The 24,508-nt window shown below is 43.0% G+C and overlaps 1 protein-coding gene and 1 pseudogene across 2 annotated transcripts; one reads left to right on the top strand and one right to left on the bottom strand.

Annotated features, from left to right (window-relative positions):
* The first annotated feature begins 226 nt into the window (after positions 1–226).
* Igbp1 (immunoglobulin binding protein 1) lies at positions 227–23,789 on the top strand. 2 transcript variants are annotated; one of them, XR_012908897.1, is made up of 6 exons: positions 227–453; positions 799–1,092; positions 8,801–8,996; positions 11,394–11,473; positions 11,672–12,288; positions 23,353–23,789. XR_012908897.1 is itself a non-coding variant. In XM_075956584.1 (6 exons), exons 1-6 carry the CDS (start codon positions 263–265, stop codon positions 23,499–23,501), a joined length of 1,023 nt encoding a protein of 340 aa, XP_075812699.1. In that variant the 5' UTR covers positions 231–262; the 3' UTR covers positions 23,502–23,789. The 2 variants fall into 2 exon arrangements, 1 of the variants encoding a protein (XP_075812699.1); XM_075956584.1 differs by having other exon boundaries at positions 231–453; positions 12,176–12,288.
* On the bottom strand, positions 17,067–22,004 carry LOC142841594 (cytochrome c oxidase subunit 7A2-like, mitochondrial pseudogene; annotated as a pseudogene).
* Positions 23,790–24,508: the final 719 nt, after the last annotated feature.

Here is a 24,508-nt window from a genome sequence, read left to right as displayed (position 1 = left end):
TAGTCCACTTCTGGCCTCCTCAAGCCCATCTTCAGTAAAACAGCTTCTACAACTTTAAAACAGGCTGACTGCTGAAAATGAGTCCATAGAAACGGTTGCTATGGCCCGTAAACTACTACTCCCAGAAGTCATTTGGGACACTTTGGTAACAAGCAATTGGCCAATGATGTACTGTTTCCTGTGTCGTGAGACCTTTTGGGCTCTTTACTGAGTTTACCTTTGACTTCGGTCAGAATTGTTCCGGGTTTCTTTCTCCCACAAGATGGCAGCGTCTGAAGACGACTTACTGCTGCCGCGGCTTCCGGAGCTCTTCGAAACCAGCACAAAACTTCTGGAGGAAGTGGAAGTAGCAACTGAACCCTCCGGCTCCCGGACAATCCAGGATAAGGTGTCCAAAGGACTGGACCTCCTTGCGAAGGCTTCTGGAATGTTATCGGAACTTGATTTGTTCAGGTATGGGGGAGAGGGTAGTAACCGCAGAGCATGATTGGTTAGCAAGGGTGGAGCCATTGCGCCTGGGTGGAAAGGACCTTTAAGGCTAAACTCGCGTGGTTCTTGCTTGCTCACTCTGTCTGCATTCTTTTCATTGTCCACGTCTCTTCTGAGATGGTTAATATCCCAGGACAATGCTCCCTAGTGTACGGCTGACTTTGCTCGGCCTTGGGTATGCAAACTCAGCCACTTTCTTTTAATCTGGCCAATGCTGTTTTCTCTCTGCAAACTCTGTTCTTCCCCAGAAGCAAGAGCCACAGTTTAATGCTCAGCCAGGCTTCACGGCCTCCTCTTTGCTCTTTCCAGCCGCAATGAAGATTTGGAAGAGATTGCTTCCACCGACCTGAAGTACCTGATGGTGCCAGCGTTGCAAGGAGCTCTCACCATGAAACAAGTCAACCCCAGCAAGCGTCTAGATCATTTGCAGCGGGCTCGAGAACACTTCCTAAATTTCTTAACTCAGTGTCATTGCTATCATGTGGCAGAGTTTCAACTACCCCAAACCAAGAATAACTCAGCTGAAAATAACACTGCTAGCACCTCCATGGCCTATCCAAATCTCGTTGCTATGGCATCTCAAAGGCAGGCTAAAATAGAGAGGTGGGTCAATGACTGTAATTTGAGGGCTGCAGTGCTGTTGGGGTGCATGTGTTTGTGTGTGTGTGTGTGGACTGCAGAATGGTGTATGCCATTCTCATGGTTCTTTATTGAACATAGGCCATGGTAAAAGCAAACTTTCCAGAGTCTTGAGAAGCCTCTGCCATTGTTGAGGGGGTTATACCTAAACTGCAGGATTTCCACACCCCCCAGCACACACCTTATAGTTGCCGATAGTAGCGGTGTTTACTATACTGACCTTTGGGATTAGCAAAGTATATCCTGACTTTTTCCATGTCCGTACATATGCTGTCTGTATGGGGTAAATATCACAGATATAGAAAGTATTCTGTTCTATTTATTGAGCAGTTCTCTTCAGGAGTACAAGCTGAGATGTGTAATATCCTTAATTATAGTCCTGGTAGAGCATCGTGTGACCTTAATATTGTTTATTCTTAGATTTAAAAAAATTCAGTGATGGTCTACAAGAGCTAGTTCCAGGACAGGCTCAAAAACCACAGAGAAACCTTGTCTCGAAAAAACCAAAAAAAAAAAAATTCAGTGAATGCTCAGTGTCTAAGAACAAAGTTAAGCACTGGGGATGCAACCTGTTTGGGTGTTTGTATGAATGTGGGTGATCACTGTGCTCTGGTGTGGGCAGGTGGCATAGAAACAATGCGAGTATAAGATGGTACGAGGAGAGATGCATAGGCGCTCTGAAGAAAGAGGTCCAGGGAACAAGGGAGAAGAGCAGGCTCCCAGCAAAGGGGATTTCTGTTCTGAGGTGGAAATGTTAGCCCGAGGAAGGAGAGAGGAGGGGTTAGCCCAACGAAGTAACGGTGTCATTCAAGCCACAAAGGCATTAGATAAACAGTATTGGAGCGGGGCTGTGTGGAAAGAGAAAAAGCGTCCCCTCCCAAGCAGCAAAATAAGGCTAGAGCAAAATGGTGGTGGGGAGTGGGCAGAAGAGTGGGGCTCACATCAGAGAGAGTTTGGGATGTGATGGGGAAGGAGCAAGCTTGAGAGGGCGTTTGAGTCCCGGCTCCATCATTAGTTACTCCGGGATTTGGGGCAAATCACTTCATTTCCCCAGGTCTAAAATTGAGATAATAAGTCCGCTTTCATAGACTATTGTATGGAAGACTAACAGACATACATATAAAGCTCTTAGTGCAGCTCAGTGGCTGGCACAGTAGGCATTCACGGTCAGGTGGAGTTACATATTTGTGGTTAAAAGTAAGATCACAGAATCGGAGCTCTGGGTTTGAGTGTCAGCTTTCCTTACGGATCATTGGACTTTGGGGTAAGTTATTTAGCCTATCTAAGCCTCAGGTTCAGTCCTATGTGAAATTAAATAACAATGGTCCCAGTTTAATATGGTGAAGAAGCAGAAATTGGCTCCCATGAGTAAATAGACAGCAAAGTTGGGTTATAAATAAAAAATAAAAGGACAAGGAGTTGGAGGGGGAGTTAGAGTGAATCTGGGAGGAGTTGGGGGTGAATATGATCAAAATACACAGTATGTGTGTATGAAATTCTGAAATATTTCGTAAAAATAAATTTAAGTTATAAAGTAAATCAGGATGGGGAGAGTGTAAAATCGGTACTGTGGCATATTGAGTTTGCAGTACCTACAAGACATCTCTGTAGAAATGTCCGACAGAATGAAGCTCAGAGAGGTCAGGCTTGGACTTCAGAAGGTTGAGAATTAGGCTATTTGACAAATAGTTATGAAGCCTTTCATGAATGCCGGGGACTGTTCTAGATGTTAGAAAACCAGCCAAAGTCAGCGCAGTCGCGCAGCTTTGATTGTGGTAGACACAGACAGTGAGTTGGTAAATACAGTCAGCCTGGCACCCAAAAGGCACCAGTGTTGATTCATGGCACGTGTGCACACGGAAATACACAGAAAACAGAGGAGAGTAAAATTGGAATTTCTCAAGTTCGGGTGCTAAGGGTATGAAAAGTAATACAATGTAGGTAGGGAACAGTTAAGTCACAGGGAATGATTTTTCAAAACCGTGGGCTAGACTGAGACAAAATGGATTCCAGAACCCTCTCTCTGACACTGTGGACTGGCCGCCCATAGGCATAGATCAGAAGCTGAGGCAGTGACGTTTGTGTCCCGACAATTACCCCCAGAAAAAAGCAGAAGAGATGGAGAGAGGTGAGGGAGGATGAGGCAAAGGTTCAGAACACAGTGGCCTGGGAGATGAAAGATCTCTAAAAATAGAAGCTGTAGACTTCCTGAATGTGAAAGCAATACTACACATTGTTGAAAAATTTGCAAAACATTTTTAAATCAAAAATAAGCCTTAATCTTAGCATTCGTAGATGTCATTGTTAACTTTCTGCTGTATTTTCGTTCAGATATATAGTTATTTTAGTTAATAAATTATGAACAATACTGTAAATGCAGCTTTTTATCCTGGTTTTAAAACACTAATATTGTGAGCATTTCCCCTGTCATTTGAAGCCATATTTGATGGTTTTGTAATATTCTATTCTATAGCTGTACCATAATCACTTAAACTATTATTGTCAAGTTTTTAGATCCTGTTTTGTTTTGTTAGCTTGCATTTGGGGGTATGGTTTTGCTTGTTGTTTGTTTTGTTTTTGATGTGTGTGTGTGATTCTAAGTGATGCTGTGAACAAACATTTGTACTCCTTTGGTTACTGTTTGCTTGGAATAGATTCCTCTTTGAATATTTTAAGACTTTTGATGTGTGGCAACAATATTGCCCTCCACAAGAATGAAGTCTTAAAGTATTTCCCATTTCACAAGTCCTGGATGTTAACACTAGAAAGTTCAATTAGTTAAATAGAAAAAGGTATACAATTTTGATTTACATTTCTTTGGCATGTAATCTTGATCTTTGAACATTTTTTTTTAAAAAAACTGTGTGACAGGTGAGTTGTCAACGCTGCATTTCTACTAATGCCCCTGGACTCCTGTAACTATCCTCTCTCTCTTCTGACCGTGGTTCTCACAGCGTTTATGGGTAATTCCACATGTGCTAGCTTTTCCTGTTTCTTTCTTCTCCTTTTCTGCTGTGGTGCTAGGGGTTGATTCCAGGGCCTCATGCATACTAGGGAAGCACTCTACAGCTCCAGCTCGAAGCCTGGCTTTTCACTCCAAGTGTGCCCAAATACCCGCTCATCACTATTTCAGTAAGTACACTGCCATTCAGCTGGGTGTGTAAGCAGGAAACCTAGAAGGTAACTTCAAGACCTACCTTTTTTTTTGCATTTTGCCATCTAGTCCATCAGCAAGGCCTGTCAATTCTAGCAACAGAAGATGTCTTTTCCTGTTGTCTTCCATCTCCGCTAGCACACTTTGGTCTACGCCCTCAGTACCTCCCGAGCTTAAGTAGCCAAGGCCCTGTGTAATCTGGCATCTGTTTCTCCAGTCTCATCACGTGTCGTTCTTCACTTTTCACTGGACGCTAGCTATATTGACTGCCATCCAGGTCTTTGAACAGACCAGCTCCTTCCGTCTTTGTACGTGCTGTTCTTTTTATACTAACTATTCTTCATACGGCCGATTGTTTGTTGTTTAGGTCTCAGCTTGAATGTTGTTCTTCAGCGATCCCTTTCCACACCAGTCACTTTAAGTAGTTAGCGCCTATCATTTTCTCTTCCCTCCACATTTGTTTGCTTCGTGGCATGTAGCTCATCTTCTCAGAATGTGTGCTCCCTCGGGAGAGGAGCCATTTCTCTCTTGTTCACTGTGGCGTGCCTAGCACAGGGCCTGGCGTGTGCCCAGTCCTTCACCAGTGTTTCCTGTTGACCAATAGGAGAAAGAACATGAGCCTGTCCCAAACAGAAGTAGAATGCAGTGTGCACAGGAAGTAGCTAGCGCTCTGGTCTGAGCTGAAGGCTCTCGTGAGCAGGTCTGCTTGAAGGACTGTGCACTGAATACTGAAAGGAAACAGTTGGGCCACACGTCACCAGTAGGGCTGGAATGAAGCGATAAAAGGGAACTTAGAGCTATCACAGACACTGCTTTTGTAAGGAGCATTTATATGGCTAGAAAGCTTACCCAGGGCAAATTTTGGTAGCTAAATGATAGAGTGCTTTCCTTGAATACTCGAGGGCCTGGGCTCAATCTCCTATGTGGCAAACAAGCAAAACCCCAAATTATTCAGACTCTTCCTTTCTGTAACTCCTTCTGCCCATGACTCTAGATGCTGAATCTGTCCTAAATAAAACACCTGAATGGCATGTCTTCTCTCATATCTGCTTCCCTGTGCATACTCTCAATCATCTTTCAGGACTAAGTATGAGTGTGGTTGAGTAACAGCACATCCCTTCTTTTAACAGAAATGAAAGAAGCTGGGTAAGTAATCAGACTATAAGGCTTAGTGGATTTCGGTTCGTAAGTGACAACTAGATGGCCTCTTCTCTAGACATATGGAAATAGTGACCAAAACTTGGGAGTCTATGTTGTGACTGATGCAAAAAAATTTAGGCGCTGACTACCTTGGTGAATATAGATGTGTTTTCCAAGGAAAGACATAGGGAAGAAAAAGCTAAGAATTAAGTGTTGGGGGCAGGCTAAGGGAGAAAAAGAAGAAAATAACTATCAGAAGAGATGCAACAAAGTACCAATAGAAGAATTTACAGAGGCAAAATGTTACAACAATTCTAAGGCCTCTCCCTACACACCCACAACCACACACACCCCTACCTCCCTTAACACACACTTTAATCCCTAGTCACGCTGTTTAGCATAGTATAATTATTTTAGTCTCTAGACTTGGAGCTTCTTAAGGTCAGAAGCCTTGACTAGTAGTGTATTAGTATTCCAACTGTATTGTATTTCATGATGCCCAGCCCAGTAATTTGATCATTGTTAAAGCTTGGGGTACCTGGAAAGATAGAGTAGTATTTGAAAAGATGGAAGCAATATAGCATTATGAAAACTGATTCTTTGGAATCAGACCATCTTGGTGTAACTAAATTCTACTACTTAAGAGATGGGGCGCTATCTGCTCCCATTCCCTCCCCAGGCTGTTTGCTTATCTACTAGTGATGTTTGTATCGCTATTGACAAAGAATTTTCTTGAACATTTTTCCATTTGCTCCTATCACAACCCCATGAAGTAGATCCACATTATACAGATATGGGGGTGTGCTTTTCAAATTGCCTTGACCAGAATTACATAGCTAGTAAGTGGTCAGGCTAGAAGTAAAACTCGGGTTTTCAGATTTCTAGTTCTAGTGCTGATCCTTCTCAAGCATAAAAGAGTAGTCACTGGGAAGGAAGGAAGGAAGGAAGGAAGGAAGGAAGGAAGGAAGGAAGGAAGGAAGGAAGGAAGGTTGCAGAAAGGCGATTCTAAGATGGGAAGAAAATAGAGTGAAAATGCATAGCCATGAGTAAGGAAGGCGGGTAACTGGCGGCGAGTCCTGAAAGAAGTGGATCGGGACAAGATGGATAGGAAACCAGGGTGAAATGAAAGATGAGGACTGGAGGAAGGGTGAAGCAGAAATTTGAAGATAGAGGGAAATGGGTGTTATAACTGCCTGGCCACCAGGCAAACGTGATGCTGGTATGGAAACTGCAGAAGGTAATCATGTCTGATGTTTGTGGTACCCCATTTGCCACACATTTGTAATTCCTTAGCACTGTAACTGCTTGGAAACAGCGCAAGGAATCGCCCAAGTCAGGGTGGTTACAGGGCTAAGGAATTCTAAGGTAAAAGTTGGTCCACCCTGGGGAGTCTAGAACACTAATGTAGTCTAGGACAGTGGTTTTCAGTCTGTCCTTCAGAGCCTTAGAGTTCCACCAGTGAGTTATGTTGGGAGCCTTCCTCTAATTTTTTTCAAGACAAATTTTTATTTGTATATTACTTACTAGGGTCCTATTCAAATTCTCATTTGAAGAAAGTTCCTTATCTAAGAGAAAAGATTTTGTGTGTTACTGTGTGTTTGTGTGTTTGTTGTTTTTAAGCCACTAGCCTAAAAGAACAGGTGCTGAAGAGCCAGGAGTCTAAAGGATGGGAAAGAGCTAAGTCCCAGAAGCAAGGAATGGACCAGAATGCATGTGATGAATGATCATGGAGAAGGAGAAAAGCCAAACAACTTTATTTAAAGGACCACTAGACTCACCCAGAATTCACCCTGGAGTGTAGACCTCCTAGGATCCTTCTGTGTCGTTTTCCTATGACATAGGCACCTCCATGGAAGAACATGAGTAGCTGTTTGTGGAGCCAAGTAAACAATCTCAAGTAAATGTAGTAGTAGTAGCATTCCTGAGCTAGGAATTGGCCTTTGTATTGTTTTACCCAGACGGCTACATATGGTGATGCTGTAGCATACAAGATGCTTTCTTGTTGGGTTAAAGAAGAGCCTAAAAGTTTTTATAACAGTGTCTACAGTGCAGTGGTCCTTGGCTTTGGGATCAAACCTCTTGACAAAATAAGATGGAAAAGGAGAGCAAGGGGATAAGGAGATGAGAGAAGAGGAAGACACATGTATGCAGAGGAAGGGAAGAAGAGAATGCATCCGAGTAGAGTTTGTATAAACTTTGAGGAGTTCAGAGACCACCCTCCTCACCTTAAACTCTCCATCGACTTGAAGCTAAGACCTTATCAAGGTACCCCCAAAGAACAGCTTCCTATTCTGGAAGTAAGGAGTGGGGGTTCCAGGCAGAGGGATTTTGATAGACTTCTGGAAACCATGGCATTTTTACTTGGTTCTTGTCTGTTGCAAGCCTTCACATCCAACACATCAGTAACTATTGCCTGTTTCCTATTTTAATGCATCCATCTCTTGCCACTTGCGCTGCTGTCTCCCTAAGGTGCTGGTACCTTACTTCTTTTCCCTGCTTTCTGTCTATTCTAGACGCTCCTTCTCCTTGCACATTTGCTTTCCCCTTACTCTTCTCAGTATCAGGATCGCTACAACGCTGCCTTCTTTTGATGGCTTTGCTCAGGCCTTCTCTTTGGAAGGGTGGCTTCTGCTCACTTGGGTATACTAGCATGCCTGCTTCCATGCCGTTTTCCTCTCCATTCACCTTGCTTCTTACTGCTCCATAGCGTGTATTCTCATCCAGCTTGTCATCTGTTCCCTTGGATCCACCTTCCTCCACTAGAATGAGAGCTGCTTGAAAGCAGGGGCCTTCTATTACAAACTGTCCCCAGTACTAGAAGTGCTCGCCACACTCTGGAGATAATTGACAGATGAATGCTAGAGGGGGTACTAGAATGCATCCTGGAAAATGGCGGTCAAGATCATTGAAGCTTAAAATTAGGTAGAGACGAGTCAGAAGATCTACCTCAGGAATGTTTTGCATGAAAGACAAAAGATGACCGACCAACTTTTCCACAGTTTTATAAGAAGGCCTGCATCAGTGGCAGGTAAGCAGTGACCTCTAAGGTTCATCTTCCAAGTGGAGGACTTACAGGGAGCACTCTGGCGCTGAGCATCCAGCAGAGTGAGGACTGATATGGCCGGATGACTAGAGCATCTCATTCTGAAAGATAATGACAGGGCTTACTGAAATCAAGATGTGCCTAGGCTCGCTCTTGCTTTGTAATCTCGGGACTGGCTCTGGATTATAGAATCTATTCCTAGATCGTAGACTATTTCCAAGGTAGGAATTGGCACACATACTGCCTGGACAGCTGCAAACGCAGACCTTACTGTTGCCTTCTTTTGAGGAAATCTGTATGTGTAAGTTCATGGGTGATGCTTTTCTGTGGAACAGATACAAGCAGAAGAAGGAGGTGGAGCATAGGTTGTCTGCACTGAAATCTGCTGTGGAAAGTGGTCAAGCAGATGATGAGCGTGTTCGTGAATATCACCTCCTTCACCTTCGGAGGTGGATTGCTATCAGCTTAGAAGAAATTGAAAGCATTGACCAGGAAATAAAGATCCTGAAAGAAAAAGACTCTCCAAGAGAGGTAAGCCTTGTCTTTGCCCACAGAGCCATGGAAAGCTGCCACCAGAAGTTCGAACATTCTGCAGGAGTGAACGCAAATCAAAGGCCTTAGCTGGATGTAGTGGTGCGCACTTAGAATCCCAGCTACTCGGGAGACTGGAGGCAGAAGGATCCAAGTCTGAGGTCTGACTGAGCTACACAGTGAGTTCAAATCCAAAGGAGTGACTTGAGATACAAAACAAAAGGTCTCACAACAAAAATTAGAAAACACTGGAAAAATAGCTCAGTGATGGAGAACTTGTCTAGCATGGACAGAGCCCTCATTTTATTCCTCAGCACTGCAAACACTACATCTTTCTAGGTCTTCGTAAAAACATTGTTGACTTTAGGATAAGTGGAGAAAGGTTGATGGTTCGCCAGGGTAGCTTTCTGCTTCCTTATGGCAGCCGTCCCTGGTACTCCCTAATCTAAGGCACTTAGTTGTAACTGGGTGGTAGCAAGGAAGTACTTTTCCTTCAAATTGGAACTGATTTTGACTGTGGAAAGAAGGCCTAAGGAGGGAGGGGCCGTTATAATCTACTTAATTATTGGAGAGAAGGGAAAGGCCAGCATTAGAGTAAGTGGAGGAGTAGAGGAGGAAGAAACCAGGAAGATGAAGCAAAGGAGTGGGGAATGTGTTTAGGTCCGGGAAAGACTTAGAACTTATTGCACACTCGTAGACCAGTTGCACACTCGTAGACCAGTTGCACACTCGTAGACCAGTTGCACACTCGTAGACCAGTTGCACACTCGTAGACCAGTTGCACACTCGTAGACCAGTTGCACACTCGTAGACCAGTTGCACACTCGTAGACCAGTTGCACACTCGTAGACCAGTTGCACACTTGTAGACTAGGTGATCATCCAGGTAGGAGCCAGTGCAGCAGGGCCATCTTCATGTGCAGAATGCCCAGAAGACTACTTTAAGCAATCTTGTGGAAGAGCTTTAGAGTAACTTTGTGCTCCCCCATCCCGGAGCTGCTTTAAGAGTATATGCTTTGTGGCCACTTGCTCTCTGTACAGGATTCAACAGGAGCTGACTTGATCAGCCACCACAGTAGTTGATCCGGGTCCTCGGCACAGCAGCTTTTTAGTTTGCCTTGTCCTCGTGAGCCTGGGAGCTCTCACTTGAGGAAAACACCAGCTTGGTCCTTCACATGGGATTTTCTAGCATGTCAAGGCTAAGGCTCTTCTGAGTCCTTCCCTGTCCCTGCCTTGCTGGGTGTATGTATTTTGGTTGTCTGTTTTGTTTTGTTTTTTTAAACCACTTCTCATGTGGTATTGAGTTGGGTTCTGGAAGCAATACATGAAAACCAAATGAGCACCTTCTACATAACCAGACTTTTCCTTTTTTTAAAGTTTTTTTTTAAGTTGTTTTTTGTTTTGTTTTGTTTTGTCTTGCGAGGCAGGGTTTCTCTGTGTAACAGCCCTGGCTATCCTGGAACTCACTTTGTAGACCAATCTGGCCTCAAACTCAAAGATCTGCCTGCCTCTGGCTCCTTCTCTTTACTTTTTTCCAGCATGTCTGTATACCTTTATATAAGAACGGCTGGTCTGCCCTTCCTCCCTTTACAGACAGGAATCAGTCTCTAAAATACACTAGAGGGTCTCAGAAATTAACAGCATAATTACATTTGCAAAGGCTTTTGGAAGAAAGGTCTTAATTCTTTTCCACAGAAGGTCAGGCTGAAGGAACACAGCTCAGGGGTATATGTGGGACACAGCAGTAGGCTTTAGAATTTCCTTCTTTGGATGGGCCTATTTTGAAACCAAATGGTTTTTTTCCTGAGAGGACTAGCTCGCTCTCATTTTGGCAAAGTATTTAATACCTCTTAAGACTGATAAATAAAAGGAGCCATCAAGACGATTGATAACCTGAGTCTGTCCCCAAAAGCCACGTGATGGAAAGGAAGAACTGGCTCCTGCAAACCATCCTCTGACATTCACGCGGAACTCTCCCCCACAAGAAAAAAATGCATGGAAACCAAAGACACATAATAGAAAGGTGTAGACGTAAGTCACAAAGCAATCCCACACCAGTTTGGAATTATGATTAATAAAGGGGTTATGTATTTAAAGGGAAAACTTACAGATCACTGTCCTAGACAACAGCCCTCTGGCGACCAGGAACAGAGTCTAGTAGCCGGAAGAGAGAGAGAAAGAGAGAGAAGGGCTACTGCTGCATTTTAAAGCAGAAGAAACCACGCCCAAGTGGACTGGTATCTTAAAGGCTATTGGCTGAAGAAGCAGAAGGAGCTCCCGCAGCAGAAAGGGAGTGAGTTTTGAGTGCAGAGCTTTTTCAGCACCAGAAGACTTGAAAGCCTATGTGATAAAATGGGTAAAATGACAAATGCGCCTCTAAAATTAATTTTCTTCTTAGGAATCAACTTCTCACTCATCTCTTCCAGAGAAGCCTCCAATGAAACCCTTCATACTCACGCGGAACAAGGCTCAGGCCAAGTAGGTAGTGCTGCAGACTGTCCTGCCTTCGCAGCCCAGTTTTGAGGGTTCCATGCAATGCTCGGGTAAATTACAAAACAGACATGGGTGGTTTTTTTTTTTCAAAGTCATGGCTTCGGCTGTGAATGATGCTCTTTTGGCCAAGAGCCTTCCTGATCCTTTCTCCATGGCTGACCTCAGGAATTCCCTTCACATCAGGTTTTTAAAAAGCCGCTGTAACGCAGAAAGAAAGCAGTCACTCGAATGCAGAATTGCATACTCTCCATGGTTTTTTCCTATTATTGACACTCTTCCTGCCTTCGTGAGCAACTCTCAGAAGGACATACCTGCCTGCCTGTGATTTAATTCTGCATTATTGACGCTGTTCCATGGGGCTGCAGGAAAGTATTCTCTCTCCACATTTCAGAACCGCCCCTGTCAGTTGCTAATTGTGTCATTGTGGAGTGCTGGCCCTTGGGATCGCCTACCGGGAGATGACCCTGGGCTATCTACCCTCTCGATCTCATGAATGCTCTTGACTTTAGTGCTTCCTTATGGATGCCCCCTTTTCTGCATGGCTGGAGGAGATTGTACAGGTCCCCAAAAGATTCCATGTAGGGGAATGAGAAAGACATAAGCACCCGTCTCGCCATTAAAGAGGGAAGAGTCTGTTCGATATTACTCTGTTTGTTTTGTTCTCTAAATGGAATGTGGTTTTTGCAGAGTATTTGGAGCTGGTTATCCAAGCCTGGCAACCATGACGGTGAGTGACTGGTATGACCAGCATCAGAAGTACGGAGCATTACCAGACCGGGGGATAGCCAAGCCGACATCAGGTATGGAGTGGGGGAGGAAGATGGTTAACTGCTGGTTCCTTACACCTTCACAGCTAGAACCCGAGCAGAGGTGGTCTAAGTGGAGATTCTGGCAAGAGTCACCTAGGCTATGTCATTTCACCATTGAAACAAACAGCAGATGATTCTCAGCAGTACTGTCTTCCAATCTCCAGTTCTGACATGAGAACAGCAGCCAGATAGCAAAATCAAAAGCCCACTTGTGGTAATGGCAGAGCAGATGGTATCATGCTGGTCCCTGGGCAGTCAAAACTTACAAACTGAACAAAATATTTTTAAAAGGGTAACTCCTTCCATGTGTTTAGAAAGTGACCAGAAGCATGCATAAACTGGAGGGCAGGCCACACTTGGAAGGAATGAAGGGAACTTAAAATGCCTGGAAAGCAGGAGTTCTGATGTTCTGTGCTCTTGCTGCCCAGTTTGGTAGTTAGATCATAGGAGGTACTCAGAGGATTCTTTGAAAGGGAAAGATGGGCAAAGGGAAGAGCAATGTGTGTATGTATTATGTAGCAGGAAAAATGTCGCAAACAGGCGTGGGGTGATCAGTTCACTTCCCGCCACTTAACAGGTGAGACATTGTCCACCCTCTGAGCCTTAGTTTCCTTGTCTCGTTGACTCTCTTAATTTTGTGAAGGAAGCATTCTAATCTCCATGGAGATAATGGTCTGTAAGAAGTGAATTAGCCTGCCTTAAGTAATACAGTGGCCAGGCTCTGATTTAAATTCAGGCCTTTAACTTTCCAGTGTTAGTGCTCTTTCCAGTAGTGCAAACACACACACACGCATGCACACACATGCACACGCACACACATGCACACGCACACACAAGCAGTGGCCATTTGAAAGGTGTCCTGTTTGGCTTTTTTAAAGCTGTTCACTTCTGGGTATGCTGCACTTTCATTACATAGCATAACTAAAAGTCAGATAGAAATCTGTAGACTTACTGACTGAGGAATGAGAACACTGAGTTAAGGTGACCATAGCAACTGCAAAGTGATGAAAGAGGTTCTAAAAAGAAGAGACCCACACAGGGGGAGCCCTAATTAACCAGAGAATTTAACCATTAGCAATGCAACAGAGATAAACAGGCATGTTGGTTCCAAACAGTTTCATGGTCTTCTAAAATTAAAAGTTACTATTCTCTAGAGGACAGAAATTCCAAATCTCTAATCCAGATGCTCTTCAACTTACCACAGGGCTACATCTTGATTAACCCGTGGTATCTTGAAACTATCCTGTCAAAATATCTTTAGGAGCTAGAGAGGTGCTCAGCAGGTAATGCTGCTGCCACAGAACCGTGAGAAGTGGAGGTCAGATGCCTTGCACCCATGGGAATCCTAGGTGGATATGCTGGTCTCAGCATTCCATGAGGCACAGAACAAGCTAGTCAACTAGACTAGCTGAAACAGCGAGCTCTGGGCTCAAATGAAGGACCTTACTCCAGTATATGAGCTGGGGCAGCACCATCGACCTTTGGCCTGTATATGCACATGTGTGCGTACACTCCACACACATATAAAAAATGCCTTTACTACATTTAGCCCACTGAACCTCGCAGCTTAGCAGTATAGCACTATGGAGCAGGCTTTGAACTATTTCCACTTACAGCACCTTTTTATCCGGGAGGTTTGTATGGGTCTATATGTATGTAAAAATAGGTAGGCTTGTGCCATTGAGACGGTCCCGCAGGTAAAGGTGCATGCTGACAACCTGACTTTCATCCCCAGGACCCATAGTGGAGAGAAAATCAGTTCACATGTATGCTCTCATAAACATACACAGGCAGAGAATTAATAAACTGTTTATTTTAAAGACATTTTTTGTTATGTGTGTCTGCACGGGGATGTGTGCTTTCCATGCAGGCATGAGGACCTGAGTCAGCCCCTAAAACGCAGGTTTTTCAAAAAGCCCAGTGTGGTGGTGAATGCTCTGTCCTTCCAGAGCTGGGGAGGCAGACAGGAGGATCTCCAAAGCTCATCGGTGAGCCAGGCTAGTCAAATTGGTGAATTCCATGGTCATTGAGAGACTTTTCTTTGAAATATCTAAGGTGGAGTAATTCAGGAAGATGTTCGGTGTCAACCTCTGGTCTCTGTGTACAGGTACGCATATTCCCCACACGGGAAATAAAGAACCCAGAGAGCAAAAACAGGAACTCTTGTTCATCTCCCATTAGAAACAACAGGAGCCAGAGACAGCATCTTAAAGTGCCCAGGGAAGATGGGAAATTGTATCCCTAGTAAACAAAGTGAAGACATGCTCCAAGGTGTGGTCGAGACGAAGGTGTTTCTTGTCACTGTGTGGGGGAGGGAGCACAGCTGTCCAGAGGAGTCTAGAGCAGGGGGAGAAGTGGTGGACTGAACATGGCCAGCAGACTGGACCAGACACGGAGAGAAGGAGGAGGCCTTCACAGTACATTCCACAACACACACACACACACACACACAGAGTAAGACAAGCCATAGATTAATACAAAGTATTTTAAAAGATAGATCTGCTAAGGGACTGTTATCCAAAGTATTCTCTTAAGATTCAATATTAAGAAAATGAACAGCCAGATGAAAAAAAAATGACCCAAAAAAATCTTAATTAAATACTTCACTAAAGAAGATCTGCAGATCTCCGTATCCCGGCATTTAAATAAATGAAAAAAGTCGGCCAGCACTCATCTATTGAAGTGGCCAAACCCAGAACACCCTAAGTGTAAATAAAACAAACCTTCAAACGAGAAATCAAGGATCAATGATCTTAGCACAGCTGCCTACTGTTAATAGGAAATTGTGTATTTTAGAATACAAAAATTTAAATATTACCAAAAATGAAAAAGCACTGTAACCATGTGCCATATTAACAGTAACTACAGTGATACTAGATGAAGCCGATTTCAAGAGAACAGGATAATTTAAAAGATCATTTCAGACTGATAAAAGAAAGGGGCAGTTGCCCAGGAAGACACTTGAACTGTAACTGCAAGTGCCTGTTAACAAGCTTCAGACACAGGAGGACCAAAGTAATCAAATGGAGAAAGAGACAAACCTACAGTCACAACTGGGGTTCTGCTTTGAGTTCCACATGTTGAAAGCATGATCTCCGGTGCTACGGGTAGGGCTTTGGGTAGTGAATGGATCCCAGGGTCTTTGACTTCCATCAGTGGAATAATCGATTGGTAGGTTCATAATTTGGGGGTGGGGGCCTTGTTGAAGGGAATAGCTCCTTGAGGGCCCCTTCTCTCATGCTCCCACTCCGGTCCCTGGCTACCATGAAGCAAATAGCTTTGCTCCAACACATGCTCCTCACCATGATGGTCAACCTCACCTTGGACCCAAAGTTACGGGGGCAAATTATGAAGAATTGGAGCAATGAGTCAAAACAGCTCCAATTATTTTATTTTCAGCTATATTGTCAGTAGTGGGAAGCTGACCTACACAATTGAAAATATTAATACCTTTTTAGTAATTTATAGAATTATGTACTAGTAAGGCTCTAGAAAAATCTGATCGACACTGTCAGTCACCATACACTATTTGGCATTTATAGAACTATGTCCAACAACAGCAAAAGAAACATTTTCAAATACACATGACACATTCAACATAGAGGCCATCAGAATTTTCAACTGATTTTCAGAATCGAAATCACAGTGAATGTGTTCTTAGACCATAACATACCTGGGGAGTTCCCCAAATATCTAGGAATTAACATGCCTTTAAATAACCCATGAGTCAAAGGAGAATTACACTGGAAGAGCTCCAGGATTGGAGGAATACAATTGAAGCTGTGCTCAGAGGGGAGTATGTATGATGTTGAAAATGCAATGCTGGGGAGGAAAGACAATGAACCCAGCGACCTGAGATCCTACTTCAGTAAGGTGGGAGCAAAGGAAACAAGAAGTAAGCTCAACTGAAGGAAACAGGAAAGATGGGAGGTCTAAGAGAGTTAGTTGATGGTGGTTCCACAGAAGTTGATTGAATATAGGCATACTACTCTGACCCCAAGGTCTCACTTCTTAGTGTAGACTAGTTGTTCTCAACCTTCCTAACACTGCGACCCTTTAATACAGTTTCTCATGTTGTGGTGACTCCCATCCATACAGTTACTTCGTTACTGCTTCCATAGCTGCATTTTGCTGCTATGACTATTGGAGATGCAGGATATCTGATGACGTGACCCACAGGTTGAGAACCACTGGTATACACCCAAGGGACAATGTGCCCATAAAATATGAAGCCATAGCATCGTTTTTAATAGCCCAGTGTGGATACAGTATGCCTGGGTGCCCGTACATTCCAGAATGGATAAGCAAGTTTTGGAGGATTCACATGATGAGCTGCTGTGTTAACTAGCTGGAGTGATAAGTGTGGCTGACGCACACCTAATTGTGTGTGGAAAGGCCAAATACAAAAGCATGTATACAGTGTGATTTCATTCGCATGATGTTCAAAACAGGAGAAACATGTTGTATGTGCTGATTAAAAGCCAGTATAGTACTTGCCTTTAGTTGGGGATCAGAAATGCAGCTGGACCTGAGGGGCTTCTGCAAAGTTAGTGTTTCATATTTCTGTCTGGGGACCAGTTACACGAGCCTGTTAAGTATGTGACTATTCACTGGGCTGCATCCACATTGTCTTTTACTTTTTTACATATGTTTATACTTAAAATGCGAAATAAACTTGAACGCTACAACACAGATAGATGACAGTGAATCCCTGTGACCCACAAAGTAAAGATAGGAAAAGGCAGGTCATCTATGCGCATATGAGCAGGTTACTGGCGTCTGTGCTGCAGGCACCAGGAGCTAACTACCTGGAAAAGCGAAGAATAATGAGTTTCAAAGTAGCGTAGTCAGTAACCACAGCAGTGAGGCCAGTTTCGAAACAGCACTTGGAAGGAGGGAAGGTTTAGCTGTCCGGTAAACTCTAGGCCAATGTGGTGAGATGGCTGCCATCTTTTCATGCCAAGCACATGAAAAGCACGCATGATTAGACAATCTGCAGGAGTAGAGTTCCAGCCCTTAATGAGCTCTTGGAATTAAGCCACCTGGTCTCGCAAGGCAGGGCCTCCCTCCCTACACAATAGTGTCTCCCAACTCATTTTAAAGCGTTCTTTCAGACTTGTTCTTTCTTGTTTTGCTCTGTTTTGTGTTGCTACAAGTAAAATCAAAATTTGTGAGGACAAGAGCCAGAGAGAAGAAAGAGAAGGGTCACGTAAAAGTGAGAGAGAACCAGACTGGGTATCTATTCTAGAAGCCATACTTCACTGTGGGGGAAAGCTGCAGAGTGGAGCCCCTGGGAAACTGGATACCCACCTTGATCACAAGCCTCCCTAAAAGTTCAGAAAAACTTCACATAGAAGTTAGCAACACATTGTGATTGTGGTCGGAGAGCTCTGAATATAACTTTTAAGTAGATGAGTTGTGGGACATGTATATTATATTTCAGAATTAAAAGGAAAATTACCAAGATCAAATCCCACACAGAATTAAGGGGCTAAAAGAGATATTTGCAAACACTCCAGAAGGCTAGGCTAACAAAAAGCAGGAGGGACCCTAGCGCTTGGGATGTGGGGGTAGGAACAACTAGGTACAAAGCCATCCTCAGCATCCCAGTGTTCCAGGCCAGCCTTGGCTATGGTGAGACCTGTCTCACAACACAAAATACAGCAAAACAAAAATGAACAAATATGAAAGAATATTATAGAATGGGTTGTAAAATACTATTTGAAAAGTTGCATTGACTACAGAGGAGCCATCTGAAATGGGGTAGAGAGACTTGGCAAAGCTGAAGTAGAAGGAAAGAAAAATGAGTCCAAACCGAAAATGTCTTACCAGGTAAAAAGGAAAAAAAAATAAGAACATCAACAACAACAAAAAGACGAAAATCAAAACAGAGATGATGAGGAGTTGGAAGAGAAGAAAATATGATCAAAATATTGTACGAAAAAAATAGCTTAAATATTTTTTAAACAAGGAAAACTATAAAGAAACTGATAAAGAGGATTTTGGATAAAATGACATATTAAAAACAGCAAAAAGAGCTGCCATATGGATGATGGGATTATCTAAACAAGAAAGCCTGTCATTCAGGCTGAGGCAGAGGCTAGCCTGGGCTACATAGAAAGTATAAGGCCAGCCTCCAGGGTGTAGACCCTGTCTGAAAAAATAAAAACCAAACAAATAAAAAACATTATATTCCTGAAATATTTCACCCAGAATGACTAAGACTAGTTCAAATGAATTTTTTAAATAATTAAATGTCGTAGACATCTCAACATTTTGCACATGATTTACATCTGAGGGAAAAAAGTCTTAGCTTACCTGTGAACTATGACATGCTTCATGCTGTGAAAAAATAAAGTAGCAAATATTTAAGATCCCCAAAGAGGAAAAAATAGGACCAAGAATATTGTATCTGATAAAAACTCTTAAGTATAAAGAGTACTGATGGTTTTTTAAATCCAGGAACTAAAAGTTACTATTCCCATGATCCCTCCCTGAAGAATTTGCTAGAAAATGAGATTCAGACAACCGCAGTAGTGGGAGCCATTGGTGGTGACTGGAGGACAGTTATTCTCAGAAGCAGTACTAAGTGGGAGCTAAGGAGGAATGAACGTGTAATACAACTATGTCTCAAAATGAGGAGATGAGAAAGGTGTATGCAAAGAGCCCCAACAGCCCTCAGTGACTACGCTGGTGGCGATGTTAGTGTAATTAACTATTCAAGGCTGTACGATATAAGGGAGTACAGATGAGTAATTGCCTGATAGTCTTACTCTGTCCTGTCTTTGAGGACTAGGGATTTTTCAATTTAAAAAGGAAGTTAACAGCAAGTAATGGTGTATGTAATCCTGATATAAACACATAAAAATGTATATTTTATAATAAATGCACAGACCTTTGCTTTAGCAAAGACTAGAAAAGACTAGAAAAAAAGTGGCCTAGTAGTCACCATACCTGCTAGTCTAAATTGTGGCACTGAAGTACCATTCCCAGCCTGATGCAGTGGCATTGGCCTGGAATTCCAGCTCTCAGAAGCAGCAAGTAAAGACAACATGAGGTCAAGGCTAGCCTGCTCTCCACAGTGGGGTTCTGTCAAAAACAAAAGAAAAGAAAAAAATTCCTATCAAAAGAAAGCTGAATGTCCCAGAGAAATAGCTGTTTCTAATTCTGAAGAGAAATAGTCAAGATAAAGTTAGATAATGTGTTGAGAAGGATCGGGAAACTTCCATTCCGCTAGCCAGTTTGGCTTCAGAAAAGATAATTGGGGCTCAGGGATGTAGCTCGGTGATAGAGACTCCTGCTTAGTAAGTGCAGTGCCCTCTGTTTGCCCCTCCCCTGGGACCACAGGAAGAGAATGGAGGCTGCAGTTGGAGCTCAGTTAGAGCACCCACTCAGTGTTTATGAAGCTTTGGGTTCATTCCCCTGCACTCCATACAAAAACAGTTATCAGTAGCTCTAGTACATGTAACAACCAAGCCTTTCTTACCAAATTGTTCCTGAATTCTTAATTGACATAGGGAAAAAAATGTATAAGCTTACAGGTGTCATTCAGTGTTTCAGTATATGTATATATTGTATAATGTTTTTTAATCAAGATAAACATAGCTGTCTCCACGACCATCATTTTATTTAATTAAAAAAATAAAAATAGAAATATCATATGATCTAGCAGTCCCACTACTGGGCAGATATCCAAAAGAAAACATTCAAAGTCCTAGCTTTTCTCTTCTCTTTTTGTGGCCTTAGGGGTGGAACCTTGGGCTTCACATATGCTAGACAAGCACTCTCCTCTGAGCTTAACCTCCAGGCCTCCCATAGCTCTTATTAGTTAGCACAATTTAAGGTTACCATTCTATGCAATAGAATACCAAAACTGGTCCTCCAGTGTAACTGTAACTCAGTACCCATTGGCCATGCTTTCATCCATCCCTCCTGCTCCTGTACTCTTTCCAGCCTCTGGTAACCGGTGTTCCTCTCAACGTTTTTGCTATCAATCTTTTTGATTCCGTGTATGAGCAAGATCATGCAGTACTTTCCTTTCTATGGCCGGCTTATTTCATTTCATGCTCTCCAGTTCCATCCATGTCACTTCAAATGACAAGATGCTCATCCTTTTGAAGTCTCTGAATAGTATTCCCTCATGTACTTGTAACACATTTTCCTTATCCATTCTTCAGATGATGGACACTTAGGTTGATTCCTTTTTTTTTACTGTGAGTGAACATGACAGTGGTTAATGTCTCCTTGACAGACTGATGTCATTTCTTTTGGGTATTTGCCCAGTAGCAAGATTGCTAGATGATATGGTAGTTCTGCTTTTCATTTTTAGGTAGCTTCTCGACTGTTTCCCACAGTGAGAATACTAATTTATAATCCGCCAACAATGTTCAAGTGTTCTTTTTTCCCCCACATCCTTTCCAGAATTTATGTTTTCCATTTTTGATTATAAGCTTTCTTTTTTTTTCCTTTTTTCTCGAGACAGGGTTTCTCTGTGGGTTTGGAGCCTGTCCTGGAACTAGCTCTTGTAGACCAGGCTAGCCTCGAACTCACAGAGATCTGCCTGCCTCTGCTTCCCGAGTGCTGCATTTAAGCCACCACCGCCCTGCTGATCATAAGCTTTTTAACTGAAGTAAAACTGAGTCTTATTGTACTTCTGGCTTGCGTTTTTCTAGTAACTAATAATGTTAACCATTTCTTCATATATTTATTGGTTATTTGTATGTCTTCTTGAGAGAAACGTCTACTTAAATCTAGTAAGTCTAGTGCGCATTTTTAAATTATATTATTTGGAGGGTTTGGTTTCTTTGTTTTTATTTTTGTTTTGTTTTGTTTTGTTTGCTATTGTATATTCTGGATATATGCCCCTTACTAGATGCAGGCTTTTCTCCAAACTTGCAGGTTGCCTCTTTACTGTTGATTTTTTTTTTTCTGTGCAGAACCTTTCATTGTAGTTTGAGGTGATCCAATTTGTCTATTTTTGGTTTTGTTTCCAATGCTTGAGGCAGGGGTCAGGGGGAGGTCTTATCTAAAAGTCCTTGCAGGCCACCAAGATGGTTCAGCTGGTGAAGGCATTTGCCACACAAGACTGATGGCCTGAGTTCTGTCACCAGAGCCTACATGGTGGAAGGAGAGAAACACCCCCCACAAGTTGTCATTTTGTGGCAAACCTCCCCCTCAGAAGCACACTAAATAAATAAAATAGAAAAACAAATCAGTTTTAAAACCCCTACTTCTTCCAATGTCTGAAGTGATTTCTCCTGTTTTCTTCTAGTAATTTTATATTTTCAGTCTGATATTTGACTATTTTCAGTAGGTCTTTTGTAACTGAACAATAGAGATCTAGTTTCATTCTTCTGCATATAGACAGCTAATTTTCCCACACCATTTCCTGCAAAAACTGTTCCCTGGGTGTGTTCCTAGCGCCTTTGGTGAAGATCGGTTGGCCATAGCTTCTTGAATTTACTTCTAGGATCTCCTCTTATGTGTTCCTTTGGTTCATATATCCGTTTTTAGGTCATTACTATGCTAATTTTGTTATTATGACTTTGGTGAATATGATAGGTGGTGCTTCTGTGGAAACCACTGGCTTTAACCCCTGCAGACTATAGGCTTCCGAAGCCCAAGCTCCAGCCAACTTCTGCGTGAAACCGCTAAACTTGTAGTACATGTTGCCTGAGCCCAGCTTCACACAGCCGCTGCCTATGCGACCGCCCTGTTATTATGACTTTGGTGTGTGTATGTCTGTTTCCGTTTGTGTGTGTGTGTGTGTGTGTGTGTCTTTGTATGTATGATTTGTACATGGATGTGCATCTAAGTAGAGACCAGAGGTTGACATCAGGTGTCAAGTGTCTTCTTCAATTGCTGTCTATTTTTTTGAGACAGACTCTCTAACTGAACTGGGCTGACTTGTCAATGAGCACCAGAGATCTGCATGTCCTCCTCCCCGGTGCTGGAAATGGGGTCATGTATTGTTGTGTCAGTGCTGGGGATCTGAACTCGGGTCCTCATGCTTGTGCAACTAGCATTTACTGACTGAACTATCTCACCAGCCCAAAATATACATATTTTTCTTAGAAAATCCTGTGGGTGTTGTATTATTGAGATGTGAACAGAGATAAATATGAGGAAGTTTATTTAATGCAAAATTACTGGAAACCTGAAGACCTACAGCAATTAAATTCAAACTCTTGTTAAAAAAATTATCAAAGAATGTGAAATTACAAAAAACACTCAAGTCAAATATCGGAGTGGATGAGACTGTCCATGAAACTATTTCTTTCATTTGATTCTTAAGCATGGTTGACAGTGTAAGAATTCTGTAACATTACCAAATTCAAGGAAAAGTAAATACATGGAAAGATTGTGTGACTATAATAAAGGAAGTTGGGGCTAGTAAGATGACTCAACAATTAAGAGCACTCACTGCTCTTGTCTGCAGGAGCAGGTTCAGTTCCCGGCACCCACGTGGTGCCTCATAACAACTTGTATCTCCAGTTCCAGGGCATCTTCTGCCCTCTGAGGGCTCCTGGTGCTCATAACCCTTATGGAGATACATATACCTAATGTCTTTAACCTTAAGAAATGAACGGAGCAAATTGGTAGAGAAATCATTACCTATAATGCTACATACATCTCTGGAAATTCACAAATCATATATATTTCTTAACTTCTGTGATCTCAGGTTTCTAGGGCTTTTATTGTTGCTGGTGGGTAGGATTGTGGGGGTTATTTATTTGTTTTTGTTTTGATGAAGGGGTTGTTGGTCATTTAGCAAGATTCCCGAAATAGAATCCGTTAGTGAAGGACACCTCTATGATCTTGGTTTCTCTGGAAACTTCTGGAGGCATCTTTACTTGCTACCATTGCATAGCATGTAATATATTCGGTAATAGACATGTTCTTCCCACTCGTGCCGTCCCTGAGCAGCTAGCTGTGCTCTGTTCTCATTGTCTGGGGTTGTGCTCAGAACCAAGCTGAGCTCCCCTAATGTTGGTTTTTTTTTTTTTTTTGGTTTTCTTCTATTTCTCTCCCGTCTATCTCATTTTCCTGTGCTAGCTGATTTGAAAAGAGCAGCTCAGCAACAGGAAGATCAGGAACAAAAGGATGACGAGGGTGACGAGAAAACTCTGCACAGACTGCGAGAGTGGGATGACTGGAAGGACACCCATCCCAGGGGCTATGGCAACCGACAGAACATGGGCTAATCTGCCTGAAGAGCGAAAGGACAACATGGTGCACACCAAGGACAACCTCAGCAGGGTGCAGTGAAGGCAGCCGTGCGGAATCTTGCTTTGCATTCTGTAGTGTCAAATAATTGCTTGTACCCTAGGTAATGACCAGAGATTTTGTTTGGCTTTGTTAGTTCTCATCATGGTGTAATATGATTTCTCAAGTGGTCAGAGCATTAACAGCTCTATATAATCTATGACAGTATGAATTCATTCTCTTCAAAAAGTAATAAAAAACCCCTCTATTATGTGGGCCTATGCACAGACGTGGGTATCAGCTGGTTTTGTTGTTTGTAGGGGAGCAGCAGGGCTTGGCAGTGGGTCTCTGAGCATCTGGAAGTCCTTGTCATGTGCCTTCATTCTGAACAAGAGTCCTGAACTACCCATGCTTTCTCCTTGCCACTAGGTGTGGTATGGGCCCTGTGGGCATCACCCATGCTCTGGAATAACGCTGTGCAAGAAGAGAAGGCAGAAGAGTGCCTCTGCTACAAGGCACTGGTTTCAGAAATTATAGCTGTGGGTGAAGGGACCCTTAAAGAATTAGTCTCATGAGTAAGTTGGTTCACGCCAGTGATCTCAGCACTTGGGAAGTAGGAGGAGGCTCAGAAGTTCAAGGCCATCCTTAACTCCCCTTAACTCCGTAATGAGTGAGACCAGCCTCAGCTGCATGAAACTGTCTCTAAATAAAGAAAAAGCCTCTGTTATCAAACTCCTACCTACCTAGTCCTGGCGCTGACCATGAGAAATGGGAGCTCCAGAGAGGATGCTCTGAAGACTCATCCTTTATCCTCCTGAGAATATTAGCCTAAGTCTTAAGATGAAAGGCAGCCGCCTCCAGCCTCATTGGACCTCCTTGTCTGTGTGGCTCCATCCCTGGCCCGGCGGGAATGTATGCCTCTGTTAGCTGGCTGTTTAGTATACTCCTGCTGATCAGATACGTAGATGCCGAGAAGAGGGAATGGCGCCCGTGATGCTGAAAGTAG

The sequence above is a fragment of the Microtus pennsylvanicus genome, chromosome X (genome assembly GCF_037038515.1).
Source record: "Microtus pennsylvanicus isolate mMicPen1 chromosome X, mMicPen1.hap1, whole genome shotgun sequence".
NCBI classification, from domain to species: Eukaryota; Metazoa; Chordata; class Mammalia; order Rodentia; family Cricetidae; genus Microtus; species Microtus pennsylvanicus.
The sequence above is the reverse complement of the archived record's forward strand: the minus strand, read 5'-3'. Positions and strand labels throughout refer to the sequence as shown.